Here is a 15,298-nt window from a genome sequence, read left to right as displayed (position 1 = left end):
AGTTATTAACCCCCTGCCAGGATTTCTTTAGTTTGATTTTTTAATCACAAACACAGATTTTGTTGTGATAATTTCCAGAATTTTGGGTCAAGTTTTGAATTTTTTTTCCCATTATTCACAACTTTTTCACTTTTTTATTTATATTGACAAAGTTTCAAAAGGTATACATTAAAAACCACTTTTTTTCTTGTGTCACTAGGTTTTACAATTTCTATTCATCAACATTGTACTGATCATGCAAGGTTAATGTTCAAAAGTTTAGATGAACACATTATTAGTATTGTATTATACTGTATTGGTAAGGGAATGTTTACAATAATTCTACTGTATTATACAACAGGGAGGAAGCCCCAGGGAATCATACTTCTGTGTGCGGCCCTGTTGCTTTCGGAGCCATGAACGCACCAGTCTGCTTCGCATGCATGAAATTTGTGCAGTAAAATGGAAAATAAGCAATTGAATTTGCATTAAATTCCTGAACTGTGGAAACGTAAAAGGCTGGAGAGACCTATTTATGCCTTGTGAGTGTAATTAAGGACTCTGACCAAAAGGGAGAAAGACGATTAAAAGTATCCCAGCTAATCCAATTTCGGTGTTGTTGACTGAATGGTAGTAATTAATGAGCAGAAAGTAATCCAATTTAGAAGTGCTAGAGTAGACTGATTGGTGAAATGAAGGGTGCAGTCATACCTCCAGGCTTACACCTTTCTGTACAACTTCTCGTGATAAAAAGGTCTTCTGTGGACATACAAGGACAATCTGTGCATATGCTATATGAGTAGGTATGTTGTGTTGACTGAGATATTCTAGAAGTCCTGAACGGGTAGCTTTGTAAGAACCGGTGAGGAAGAAAAGTGAAGTGTTTCTCGTAAAATGTTGTTTATTGGCGTGTCACCTCTTTCCAGGGAGAGAAGGAGAGATAAGGACAATATTTATTTCATGCCATGTCCACCGGAATTTTAACAGAGGCCCTGAGAAGTTGTTGGAAAAGAAACCATGTAAAGACAAATGAAACTTTACAGGTCAGCAGTTTAAAGAATGATCCCGCTGCAGTGTAATAACTTGTAAGGGGACGACGGAAGGAGTTTGATTTCTCTACAACTAAAACTGAAAGACTTCTATTTCTCTAGAATACCACACATACACATGTTTCAAATTCAGTTAATTAATATCCTATCATAGTAATCCCCCATAGATGTATGAATACAGCAAACAGATGCTGAAAGCTCAAAGGTTTTAACCAAACATTGTCTCCTCAGTCTCTCTTAAGGGACACGTTTCCTCTTACACTGTCTCTTCCGCCAGACTCCCGACCATGTGACTAACTGCAGGGTCTCTATATAAATATCTTCATCCACTCTGTAGGGCTGTTCAACTCCAGCAAAGTGTGCAAGACACCACAAGGTCCTACCAGAGGTTCCCTCGCGACACACAGCTCTTCAGTTTGGTGAGTACCAATGAATTGCATGAGCAGTTTAAAAGTTAATACTGTATAGATAGATATAGTATAGTGTTTTTTGTGAGTGTTTTTATAAAACTTCATATGATTTCTCAACTTTTCCAGAAGTTCTCGAAAGTTCCTTCTTTTTTGTATTGTAGTTGTTGTTGTTATTTTTAATTCATTCATGTTTTCCAAATAAAAAAGGGTGTTAACTTTAAACTAACCACAGATTTTTAAAGAAAAACAACACATAACATTTATAAGGAGAGATATAATATAATAATGTTTTGGTCCATAACAATAGGCTTAGCATTCTAAAAGGATTTACAGTATATGCTATTACTTCAATCACCCTAAACTTTGCGTAAAGTGTGCGTAAACATGGGAGACAACCCTTATGTTTGATGTATATTCTGATGTGCTTCTAGGTTCTCCTCCTGAGTTGTACTTAAAGATGGAGCACCCAGAAAACGCCACAGCGTCACCCAAGCGCCTTTTCCTCCAGACGGATGAAACGGAGGACTCCCAGGGGAAGCAAAGTAACGGGGACGCGTATCTGTACATTTTAATCGTCATGTCCTTCTATGGAATCTTCCTCTGCGGCATCATGCTAGGCTACTTTCGCTCCAAGCGGCGCGAGAAGAGGAGGACCAACGTGTTCACGCGCCTCGTGCACGCGGAGGAGCAGCGGGAGTGGGGCGCGCACCCGAAGAAGCACAGCCTTACGTTCCCCTGCGCGAGCTCGGGACTGAGCGCCCTGCAGGTGTCTCTTCCCTTCTACGGTAACCACGGTAACCACTTCGGACACGTCCACTTGGACGGCGCGTTGTCCTCGCCGCTGGCGTGCGTGGTGTGCGCGGAGCAGAGCAGCATCAGCTCCCTGTGCTCCTCGGCGGACGTGCGCTTCGCCATTGAGGAGGAGTCGGACAGCGGCACGGCGGATGGAGCCGAGGAGCACCTGAAGGCAGCATCCGAGAACAGCGCCGACGACTCGGGCTGAATTTAGCTCCGCCCCCTCCCCCCGAAGTTTAGACCAGGAGGCCTCAAACGTCTCACAGCCCCTTACACACACGCACGCACAGGCTAGTCTCACCCAAAGTGTCCCGAATTCGTTATTTAGAATATCATCAATCATAACACATATTATCAAACTGTACATCAGTTATTTCATACAGATCACTAAATTAGAAGTGAATCAAACAGTTAGTGAATCAAACAGCATGACTGCATTGATAATTACGATGACTGGGAACTGAGCAGAAATCAAATGAGAAATAAAAGGACGATGCTGTGCAGTTTTTTTTTTTACTTTATATCTACAGCCTTGTCACAGTTTGATGGTGACCCAAACAGACGCCACATTGAGGACCACTGGTTTGGACCGGCAGCACTGGCTTTGCTCGATGAAAGTGAACTTGACTGCTCTTGCCGCTCGGTGTTGAGTATTGAAATGTACCTGGAACCCACTTGAAAGATTATGCAGATAAATCTTATTAGTTTGTAGCCTCATGATCGACACACTGCGCACTGTTTATATACAGTCAATGTAGGTTTACTTGATGAAAGTATAATGCACTGTACATCATTTGTCACTCGAAAAAGTTTTAATTTAAGATGGACTTTCTTTGTGTTTCAGAAAAATAAATGTTTATAAACGAAGACAACCTTTTTCTCCCCCCTCCCCTTCTTGTTGTATTGTGTTGTTTCACCAGTAGAGGGCAGTTTTGTAGTTGTTAATACTATCTGTTGCTGCAAAAGGAAGATAAAAGAGAATGTGCCCAATATCATCAGATCATTGTTAGAAGAAGCATACATCCACTCATTTTCCGCATTTTTGGATTGTTATGTATCTCAATTTCTTAATTCTGCAAACTACAACACAATCAAGATGACGATAAAGTTTATTTATCCAGACCCTTTATACTTCAAATCCTCATGATGCGCTCAAAGCCATTTACTTTTATGAATGACCGGACAATATATTCTATCTTATTTCATTCAAATCTCAGCACTGAATCAAGTTTTGTTTAAAGAGTTGTATTTAATAACACTATTAACTCTACCTATCCTACTTCAGCATTATTTATAGCACAATCTAGAAAGATGGTGGCTGTAGTCTACAATTCAGATAACTGGAACATATGACAGCACATTTGATGTTTTGAAGTAGTTATAATCAATATGCCACATGAATAAAACATAATAATAGCACTAATAATAATAACACGTTGAACGGCATGAATCATACAACATCACAGGGTAATCAATAAAGTCACCATAGAGATGTTGATAGGGCCAGCAGGTGGTTGAGTGGGTTGACCTGCAAGCCTCCAAGTATCCATCCACTATACTGACAGGATTTGATTGGATTGGATTGGATTTGATTTATTCTTAGTGTTACCTGTAGGGGTACAAGCAGAGGAACATTGATCAAATCCAGTCCAGCTCACCGCTTGTGTTTTTTCACTCCAATTCCAATCCCACTTCCAATTAACCCAATAAATAAATTATTCGAAATGATAGAGTAAGCAACATTCCATTTTGGTGACTAGATTCTCAAACGTCAAATAACAATCGATGATGATGATGACGATGATGATGATGAGAATTGTGATGACGATGATGATGATGATGACTGTGACGATGGTGAAGAAGATGATGACAAATACCTGGGAAACAAGCTTCGGCCGAATTTTCTAATCCGACACTTAAGGGTTTCTTCTGTGCTGCGTCACTCTCCCATTTGCACACACATACGCACACACACCCCCCGATATCAGCAGTGGTGCAGGCTCATACTCCAACAAGTCACAGCACTGACAGCTCACCACACGGACAAAAGCTAATGCAACAGCCAGAGGAGCCCACACACATAGATTTTATGACACATATATTGACAATGCAGTCTCCCTTTCACAAGCTTACAAGATGTGTGCGTGTGTGTTTGTGTTTGTATTTGTGCTGATGAATGAACTCGTTCAACTTGATTAATTGTAAACACACTTCCTGTCAACATTCACATTGTTAAGAGTGAAATCCTCAATCTCTCTATCTTTGTGTGTGTGTCTGACTCACATACAGACTTGTTGGAGCATTATAAATCACATTTCCTATGCAACATAAAGGCTACATTTAATAATTCATTCCCAACAAATACTTACATGAAACACACACACAGTGAACCGTGAATGTATTATCTACAACAAAGCTGAAAATGGATCCACTGCTGTGTCTCTGCCACTAAGCAGCAGGAAATGTATGCAAGCTTTGTCCTCTTTTATCCCACGACCAAAGCTGCATATGCAGTTTGTGTGTATGTGCATGTGTGAGAGAGAGAGAGAAGGAGAGAGAGGGAGAAAGACGTATGCAGAGAAAGACTGGGATAGACAGCAAGCTCCTTTATGGCTTATCGAGTGAGTAAGGGTGAGAATAAAAAGCGTATTTGATGCATGGAGCGTCCAGTGCACTGTGAAGCAGGATGTTTGTCATTACTGTCCTCCTGTGGGAGTTAGCGGTGGGGCCTGTCTCCTGCTCCAGCCCCCACCCACACACACACACACACACCATTAAAGAGTCTGGAAATGAGTCACTTCGAACCCATGATCTTTCTCAGCTTTGATTCTCTCCCAAACTCGCCTAATTAATCTTCTTTTTACTGGCAAGAGTTGAATGATTTGATTATCAAGGGAGATTTATTCTCACAGAACCCAACGAAGTGTTTGACTAATGCAGTGTGTCCATTTGGCAGCATGTCAAACCAGCACTAATATTTCACGTTTGGGTGAAGTTTAATTTTCAATCGCTAAGGGGAAACATTTTAAATGAGCGTGGTTAATGTGATATTTATTAAGATTTCATTAACAACTGTGTAATTTGTGAGTCCCCTGCTGCAAAGGATGAAACCTTCAGGAAAGATACAAATGTAAATGTAAAAGCAAATGTGGGGTCTTTAGCACAGTGTCTGTCAAATATGTGCTCAGTAGTGTCCCTGTATTAAAGTGTAACCGTCATATCCAAATTCTTTCCACAGTTCTGGTCTGCACTCATTCCAAGTGTTGGAATGTTGTCCCAATCCTGGAAGTGGTGGAATTCCCTAAAACGTTGTGGCAGCGCATATTGTTTTCAAACTTAAACTTATATTCTAAAGCAGCAACATGCACAGTAATGTGATGTGATGTCACAAGAGTCAGCCTCCCTGCCTTTGCACAGCGCCCTCTACAGCCACAGCTCCTGTACTGCTCCTCATTGCCAATAAACTGATTTCTGATGTGTTGAATACATTTAGGAGATTGTTTTTGTACAAACTGAAGCGGTGAAAAGAAAAGACAAAAAAAAAGATGAGAACTAAAACCATAAAGAGAAACAGGGTGTGTAATGTTCATGTGAATTAAGTTAATGGGATGACAAACAGAGTGACAGCAGCTAACCACAGCCAGCAAAGGTTATGTTGAAATGACCTAATAATGTAACCACGGAGTTTCAAATAACATCAGTGTTGCTAGATTGATGATCTCATAGGTACAGTTTATACAGGATCATTCCACCGTACAGGCAGTTGCACAACGCATCATGGACTCAAAAAAGAAATGAAAAGGGGGTGAAATCTATCCCAACAGCCCCACAACCCCACATTCACAAGCCCCCCCCCCCCTTCCTGGCCCACTGTCACTAAAGAAATCCATAAACCAGAGTTCTATAACTTAGTGTTCAAGAATCCAGTGATTGGTCTTTTATTTTGAATTAATCTCTGAAATGACATCACGACATCCTCCCTCTCCTGCGATGGCGATGAGGGGCGAAGCAGAGATGACCTCTCTCATCGGAGCGTCCTCACTCTGCTGCCGTTAGACGACCCTTCGTTATGACCTCCCGGCACATCGCCCAAATCACTGCACGAGGCTCACAGCAGCTGGAAAACTTTGCAGTGGTCAAAAGTGACCTTTGGCTCCGTGGAAGCACGAGTCCTGCAGAGACATCAGGCACCGCTAATGAGAACCACAACTTTCTCTCAACTTTTCATATTGGCCATGACTTGTTGATCTTTATCTCAGTGACCATAAGGGCATAATCTTACCAAGCTTCTCATTATAGTCTGGTTGAGTTTTTTATAGGGTTAATATGTATTTCTTTGAATGCTTATGACATATGCTGAATGTTACTGTATATGAGAATTTAGTGTATTAAGAAAGTCACATCAGAGGAAAATGGCTTAAATGTTTCCTTGTCCACAGATGAAATGTCAGTCTTTCAGAGAGGGGACAGGTTTATTATCCTTGACAGAAACATCAGTCAAAGAGTCAACCTTATACCTGTGTAAGTAGTACTGCTTGCTGAGCGTCACTATGGAAACCAAAGGCTGATTTGCATCTGTGTTGCCTGTCGAAGGACCATCGCTATAAGGAAAGAGAGGAGAGAGCCTTTAAAACACTGAATACATGGAAAAGAGAATGATTAGAAATGTTCTGTTACTGTACATGTTGAACAATATATCTATTTGTTTTGTTTCCATTTTCTTTCTCTAATATTGCTTGTCATTTAATCATCAGCTGACCAGTAATACACAGTAAATACCTGTTGTGATGTGTAATGCATTTGTCTGGACAAAACTGCACTGGCTCTCCCTTTAAGAATTAAGTAGAATAAGGATTTAAAATGTATCTTTTGCTTTGTTTTGAATCTAATATTCTACTTTTTTGATCCAGATTTAAGCATGTAGCATTTGTGACTTCAAAACAACAAGCTCTTCTTCTCACAAGTAGCAGATAGGTGTGATGTCCCCTTGGAAAATCATGTCACCCACTGCGTGAGATGATCATCCAATACAAAGTGAGATTGATACTGTGAGGCACCGTGTTGTGTGTGAACATGTGCTCAGGTCATGTGTGCATGTGGATGAGTGGGTGTGTGTGAGATCAAGGCACGGCAGCCGTATGTGGTCTTTAGAGGTCTCCTCTCTTTCCTGCCTGTTTTGTTTTTGATCACTTCTCTTTGCAAACTGCTCGCTCAGAAAGAAGAAGGAAGGATAAATCGGGCTACATTGCTTAATTAAAGGAGTGGCCCCCTTGTCGGCTTGTTACCATAACAACTATGCATTGCTGTTGGTGTCTTCGTCACCCCTCTGCAGGCGAGAGGCACTCTGTTACTTAAACAAGAAAAACAAATCAAGTGAAGCTTTGTCTCCTCTATGTTCCCTCTCGTTGTGAAATGAGGTCCTGAGTCTGCTGAGTCACTTGTCAGAGGTCTTCGCAGCGGAGCAAATCGGTACACAGTCTGGGGATAACTGATAATTGAAGGGATTCATTTCCCCTGTGGAGGAATTAAATGGCTCTGGTACCTCTGCGGTGTTGCAGCAGTGCTGTCAATCACACCTCACCCAGGAATACAAGAGTGGAGCAGAAGTGTAGGCTGGAAATGTAATGATAAGAACTAATATGCAGCGCTCAGAATCATGGACCCACACATAGAATGATTTAGCTGCTCTTGCTTTTATACACTTGGTCCCAAAAGTACGTATTGACCTGTGACATGCAGCTGGCCTGCTAGACAATGACTCTTCTGAGGAGAGTTTGCTTCTAGAGATCACTGTAGAACTTAGATGCTGCTCTCCCTCCTCACATGTCTTACATAATGCAGCCGGATTGTCAAGGGAAAAGGGTTCAGGATAATGGCTCAGATCCTTGAGATGTCTCTTGAGATCCTTGAGATGTCTGTGGGATCACCTCTTAGATGCATTTAGCATTTTGCAAAACACAGTGTAAGATAACAAAGGACGGAGTGTTTTATATTCAACATTTTCTTATTGTTTGTTTGTTTCCAAAGCTATGAATGTGTCCCAATCCATGCCATACTTGTGGCTGGGTGTTTCTGCAGTTCATTTACGCTCATGAAGTACGAGGTTGTGGGGGTTGAAAGAGCAAAGCACAGAAAGACGGAGCCAGTCAGACAGAGAGCAGAGGAAATAAGTACAGGCAGATTGTCGGAAATTAACTAAAGCAACATTAAGTATGAAGCGAACAAACTCGAATGACAGCAGGAACACATCAATCACACACATGCACACACAAAACCACACACACACTGGTCATCTTGTTACTGTGCCTGCCTTTGTGCTCTGTTGTCTGACCCTCTGTCCTGAACCTCTTAGTAGTTTTGCCTCCTCCTGGCTGGATTTGTTTGCCTGCATTGTTCATTGTTCAAAGTAAAGCCTGTCATCCCAGTGAAAGTAAAAAAAAAAAAAACACACAGAATCAAACATTATCAGCGCTGTTTTGGGTCAAATTCATATCTAAAATATGTATATCCTTTGTTCCATTTACATTTATTGACTCGTTTCGTTGACCTTCCCTCCATCCATTATTTTTCAGATCCTCATCCGCAATGGTGGAGGTAGCGTGTGAAGCCAAGATGTCTCTCCCCGTAGCCGCATCCTTCAGTTCTTCCTGGGCGATCCTGACTCGTTCCCAGGCCAGATGGGATACAAAACGTCATTCTACATAATAGTATTCAGGGTCTGCTCCAGGGAGGCGTCCAGGAGGCTTCCTCATCAGATGTCTGATCAAAGCTGGTGAACACAGGTGTGAGTTACAGCTGAGACTGATGAGTGAGTTAATGATTGATTGATTGGTTTTGTCCTGACTCCTCAGGCTTCCATCTCACGCTGATTCATCCTCACTCTTCAAAAGAGACCCAGCAAAATGTCCAGGGGGGTCTGTTTACCTCCATCTTAGAAGCTAAATCCTTGATGGTTGTTTTAAACACAAGTATTGATATGCTACGAGACATAGATTGAGATAATTAGTCATCAATCTCCATCCATCCAATAGGACTTCGGCTTCGACCACCCAGTGGTAAACACAAATCACTTGACGATAACTCTGGAGGAAAGTTTGAGATGGAGAGGGAGAGAGAGAGAGAGAGAGAGAGAGAGAGAGAGAGAGAGAGAGAGAGAGAGAGAGAGAGAGAGAGAGAGAAAGAGAGAGAGAGAGAGAGAGAGAGAGTAGACACAATGAAAGCAGTATGATGACTCATGCAGGGAACAAAACAGGGTAATAATAATGAGACATGACACACTAATGAGACAAAAAAGAGACGAGACGAGCGATAAGAGTTGTTTGAAAAATTATCATAATTTGAGTCTGTAATACAAAGACTGTTTGGCTGCTACATGCTGCTCTACCTATGTTCGGTCATATTTACCTAATTAACCTAAATTAGTTTGGCCAGACAGACATATATTAGAATAATTGTGTTCATTTCATACCTTAGTTTTGTACAGACAGAGAGAGATACAAATGTGTCAATAAGCATACAACATTTTTACACAGTGACATAAAATAGAAAATAAAGACTCATCCAAAACTATACAGACTAAACTGAAGCAACTTAACTAATAGTGCCACCGTAGCAACAGTGAATTTGTGCATTCATTGTCACACACACACACACACACACACACACACACACACACACACACACACACACACACACACACACTGTCTACTATCCAATCTCCTATTGAGATTTTGACATTTCCACTTTTGATTCACATGGATTATGGATTTGTTGTGTGACCCAACAGAGATCTTTTCCATGTCTCTCTCTATCTCTCTGTGTCCCCCATGACATTTTCAAAAGCTTCCAGAGTTCAGAGTCAAAGCCCCTGAATGTGAGTGTGTGACCTGACCGCACTGCTTCCAGTGAGGCAAATGAACCTTATAACACCTTTGAATCATATTGAAATCATCAAAGTAGCAATCGAATGCACTTTGGAATCACGTCAGTTCCAGCATCGCTACTCTGGCCAGGGCTGATGTTAAATCTAGAATAACTCAAGTCAAGTTTATCTGTATTGCCCAATATCAGATATGTCTCAAAGGGCTTTACAGGCCCACACATCAGAGTTCCAGGCTCGGCCCATAGCTCCCTAAGAAGACAAGGAAAAACCCTTAAAAAGGAAGGAATTAAGGAAGAAAATGGAAACATTGAGAGAGACAAACACGAGCCATGAATGGAAAATAAATACAACTGTGGAGTGTTGATCCAGTAAGAAGATCTCTAATCCACAAAGATGAGATCAGTATGAGCATAATATCATAACTGAGTGCTCATGTTACCTGGTAACATGATATTTTTAGCACCTGTCCTTTGTGTAACAACTAATGAATGTTATATTTAAAAGTGTGAATATGTTAATCACAGGAGCACATCACATAATGGCCCCCAGCATCTGGTTATCTGGGTTTTATGTGTGTGTGTGTGTGTGTGTGTGTGTGTGTGTGTGTGTGTGTTATACGGTGTGTTAACCCACACATTCTGTTCATATTCTGATGCAGTATGAACATTGGAGAATCTTTATGGACCACACACACACACACACACCATCCTCTCTGAATATCCTCGTCTGTATATTTGGTAATAAATGTGCGTCAGCTGGTTTTAAGTTGAACTAAGCTTCTTATGATGTGAGTGAACCAGCTGGCAAGACACTGTTGACAGCTTTCACATATGGTGAGGACTCTGTTATTTATCCCCATAATGAAATGAACATTTGTGCTTCATAATGCGGAAAGATGTGTGCGGCAGTTAAGAAGGCTGTTTATTATCCCTGCAGCCATGTGTTTGTGCCTGAACGCTCTGTTTTTATGTGGACAATAAATTCTGTTTTGGGTGTGTGTTGAGTCCTAAAGCCAATATCTTACCTCCTGCTCCTCAAGAGGGCGTATGCACACAGAGGCACCATCGATGTGCTGGGAGAAGATACAGGAGATTACATGAGATCGTTGTGTGTGTGTGTGTGGGTGGGTGTGTGTGTAGTAGCAGTAGTGCTGTCCTGGGAAAGGAAGACATAAAATGAAAAGATGAAGCAGCTAATGAAGAGAGATATAAAGTGTGTATTAGAAGCATTTTACTCGAGCAGTCTAATGTGTGACATGGGACACAGCAAAGGAGCTGCATGAGGCTGTTTGTCATTTCCTGACGGCTCTAAATATCCACAAATGAAAACTGCATGCGGGAAACAGCGTGCTGAGGTGCAGTGTGTGTGTGTGTGTGTGTGTGAGGAAACAGAACCAGCTGGTCTGATTTGATTAAATGTCCTGTGCAAACTTTAAAACTTGATTGAATTGATCTGATTTTATCAAACTCAAATATAAAAAGTTGTTTTCTGTCTTTGTGTGCGTGTGTGTTTGTATAAGTGTGTGTGCATGTGTGATTTTCTAGCCAATCACGCCCTTGTGTCAGGACCGAGACTTGAACCAACGTGAAGGACTCAGTGTGAAAGGTCAAAGGTCAACAAGTGTGATGATGAGTTCAGCATGTTTCAGGATGCAATCTAGCTACAGAAGGACAGTTTGTCCAGAAGGACAGTTTGTCCATTAGGACGTTATAGTGCAATATGTTTTACTGTTAAATGTAAATTTCAGGAGTGAACGTGTCTCCTGGGAGTGAGGCTTGACTCGATGTCCCTTACTGTAAGTGCATCATCCTCACATCTCAGGCATCCTGGTGTGTCCATGGCTTTCCTTCAGTGATCTTGATTATGTTAAACACTGAGTCAACTGTAATGTAAAAGTGTCACAACCGAACCTAGAGAGAATCACAATGAAACCTTGCACACACCTCATAGAAATAGGCTGGTAGCTGTTTTCAATAAACAACCTCAGACGAGTTGAGTGTATACTTCCTGTCCAGCACCACAGAGCCGAAGTAACAAGTGCAAACATATATTTTCAGATGGACAGACAGAGAGGCCAAAGCTCCTCTACTGACTTTGTGACACTTAGCCACATCAGAAATCCATACTGGCTGTCTCACTGTGAGTTTGTTTAGAAAATGTTCTGCCCCTAGTGGTCAAAAATCACTTGATTTAACTGTAACCACGCTCACATAGTGAGACCTCAAAGACCACTGGAATTGTTCTGTCCTTTCCTACGACGGCAAATACCAGGAGTGGAACCATCCACGACCCTCATTCTGAAGCGTTCTCATTTCATTCTTCAGTACTCAGTAATTCACTTTCCAGTTTGCACATTGAGAAGTTACTCAGAGGAAGAATCTTTAATCCCGTTTGTTCTACTGAGAGCTGAACTTGCACATTTGCTGGTTTGATATTCGATTTCACATAATGAACAAAGACCTTCACCATGACTTGAGATTTAAAAAAAATTATCCATTCATACAAATATGCCATACCTGTGATCATATCATAATCAGATCAGTGTACAGTTTCATCAAATTATAAAGGCTAAAGGAAAGAGATACATATTACATGTACATATTTACCAATTCAGGAGCATTACAGGCATCCAACAAGGAAACAAGCAGCATAAAAATGTACAAGTGCATCACAATCTGGTTATTTTGTTCAAGTGGAAGCGGCCTCATTGTGTTCTGTGAACACTGGAAACACAGAGTTAATCACAGCTGAAAGGATGACGTCATATCTACAGCCAATGGCCTACTGAGGATGTCAGTTTGTTTTCTCAGATGAACCCTCTTTACTCTGTGCATTAAAATCCTTTCAGACTCACTCTGACGTAGATGGAAAATAAAGTCAAAAGTAGCAGAAACCACAGAAATATGAAATATTTTGTATTAAACCAGCCGGTGATTCATGGATGATGCAGCATGGACCTGGACACAGGTGGCTTCTATTCGCTCCCTCAGTTACAATTTAGCACAAAGGCACAGTTATGCTTATCGCACATGCACACACAGGTGAATACAGTCACACACACACACACACACACGCGTACACATGCACTCAAAGCACGCACACACACACCCTATTGGTTCTGACCTATGAGTCATCCCGTACTTCCAGACGGCCCCTCTCATCCCTCCCTCCCTCCCTCGCCCTCCCCCCCCCCCCTCTCTAACCCACTGGATGTCACAGATTGATGCAGCAGACAGCCACAGTCTTAATGTTACTTCCCGTCTCTCCCTGGGCACTTAGCAACCGCTAGGCTCAGGCTGAGTTTAACCGTCAATTAAGGGAGCAATTCGTCAACATGGAGAAGGTGGAGAACTGAATGAACCAAAACTAAAAATCTTTACAAAATACCAAATGCTGGATGTAAGTGGATCAATCACTAATCAGCTGTGATGTGTTTTGGTGTGAAAGGCTACAGGCTGCTTGGCAGGCGTGACGCACACGGCTTTATGGGAATTTGAAATCGCTTATTCAGCTTTCTGTGGTCGAATTACTGCTAACTGCCGGCTGACAGAAGAAGGTAGCTGTGCACGTGTGAACATCATTCAGCGACACACATGTGGACATCAATCAGCTACACACGTGACCCTGCCGTGACTTGTACATGTAGCAACTCTTGAGTAGGACAGTGTGTTTTCAATGCTGCTCATCTTTTAAAACAAGCAACAAACTAACTGATTAAACCTGCAGTATTTCACCACTAACATTTCATTCTGCATTATAAATGTATTTATCACAGAGGTGAACCCACAGTGACTGAATGTCAGGCTCAGATTCAGCAGCTGGACAGAGACATTGGTTCTAGTGGGTTGCTAATGTTGCTGTGAGACTTCTGCTGAGACTTCAGTTTTGTCTTTGTCAGATTATTTTGGAGGGTTTCATGCTCTAACTGAGCTAAAATAACGGGTTAACATACATATACACACATTATATAAAATGGAACTCTTTATTTTCCCTCAGGTTTATGGTGTATATTATTAATATTTTTGGGAGTGTGTGATGAACATTGTCAAAGTTGTAAAGCATTCACAGGTTTACGTACAGTATATAGAAAGGTTTCCATTAAGAGAAGTACTTGAAAACACATATTTAAACCCATTTCATGTAGAGCCTAAAGACCATAACAACAGGTACAGAGACACCATAAACCCCATGTGCATTCTTTACAAATTAACACAAATACTAAAGAATGAAAACAGTTGCTGGATGCCAGAGAGCAGAGTGTGATCCCGTCTACTCTGACATGAGAGAGAGAAATAGCTGGTAATAAATGATTCAAGAGATCTGAGCACAGAGAGCTGTAGGATCCAGGAGAGAATCAATAATTAGACCTGACCCAAGGAAAATTCAGGGTTAAAGAGGAGAGTAGTAGAGCGGTTCGTTAAGTATCATCTCTGCAGAGGAACCATGGATCTGCAGTTGTGTTACTACATCATTTGTTACAGTATTACTCAGATTGGATTACAGCATAATACTGCTCCATTGTGTACCAACCTTGTGTATTGTATTGTTGTGTATGTGCTTTGTAGCCTCGCAACACTAGCAGCTGTCAGGATTTTGTCTATTTATGTGTTTCACAAATGTTTTCCACACGTGTTTCCAGCTCCGGCGTCTGTCTGATCTCCGCTGTGGCCACATAGAGCAGAGGGTGAATTCCCAGTTTGTAAGTGCACTGCAGGGCCCACTGAGATCAAACTGGGGCTTTGTCTTTGGCTTCATCCCTGCAGATACACTGCATAAGTCAAGTATCAAATCTTCTGTGCAGCCCCGGCTTCACCTGCTCCTCTCCCTCATCCTTCTCAGTAAACAGCAATGCAAAGCTTCATGTAAGGAAAATCCCAATTCAGCCCCTCTGCTGTTTAACAAGCTTGACTGCTGTTTGCTGATGTGTCGTATCGGGAAGAAGATACTTCTGAGAAATGCCAGTGGGGAAGCAGTGAGGGAGGGGCGGGTTTATTTTTATCTTTCAGGAGGAAGTAAACAACAGAAATCCCCCATGTGCCAACAAGAAAACATCTGCTCTGTGACTTTAAGACAAAAGGACAAATCATTAAAAATATCAAAGCCCGGGATTAAGAAGAGGCAACAACAAGGCTTTTAAGCATCCAAGTGGGGATATTTTAACCCCTCGAATAAAATAACATGTT

The 15,298-nt window shown here is 41.6% G+C and overlaps 1 protein-coding gene across 1 annotated transcript; it reads left to right on the top strand.

Annotated features, from left to right (window-relative positions):
- The first annotated feature begins 1,381 nt into the window (after positions 1-1,381).
- kcne4 (potassium voltage-gated channel, Isk-related family, member 4) lies at positions 1,382-3,055 on the top strand. Its single transcript, XM_076143354.1, has 2 exons — positions 1,382-1,447; positions 1,870-3,055. The coding sequence occupies exon 2, from the start codon at positions 1,896-1,898 to the stop codon at positions 2,439-2,441; it is 546 nt and encodes a 181-aa protein (XP_075999469.1). The 5' UTR covers positions 1,382-1,447; positions 1,870-1,895; the 3' UTR covers positions 2,442-3,055.
- Positions 3,056-15,298: the final 12,243 nt, after the last annotated feature.

The sequence above is a fragment of the Genypterus blacodes genome, unplaced genomic scaffold (genome assembly GCF_046128005.1).
Source record: "Genypterus blacodes isolate CSIRO-AG114 ecotype Tasmania unplaced genomic scaffold, CSIRO-AGI_Gbla_v1 ptg000003l_1, whole genome shotgun sequence".
Classification (NCBI taxonomy): Eukaryota; Metazoa; Chordata; class Actinopteri; order Ophidiiformes; family Ophidiidae; genus Genypterus; species Genypterus blacodes.
Note: the sequence above shows the minus strand (reverse complement) of the source record. Positions and strands in the feature narration are given on the sequence as shown.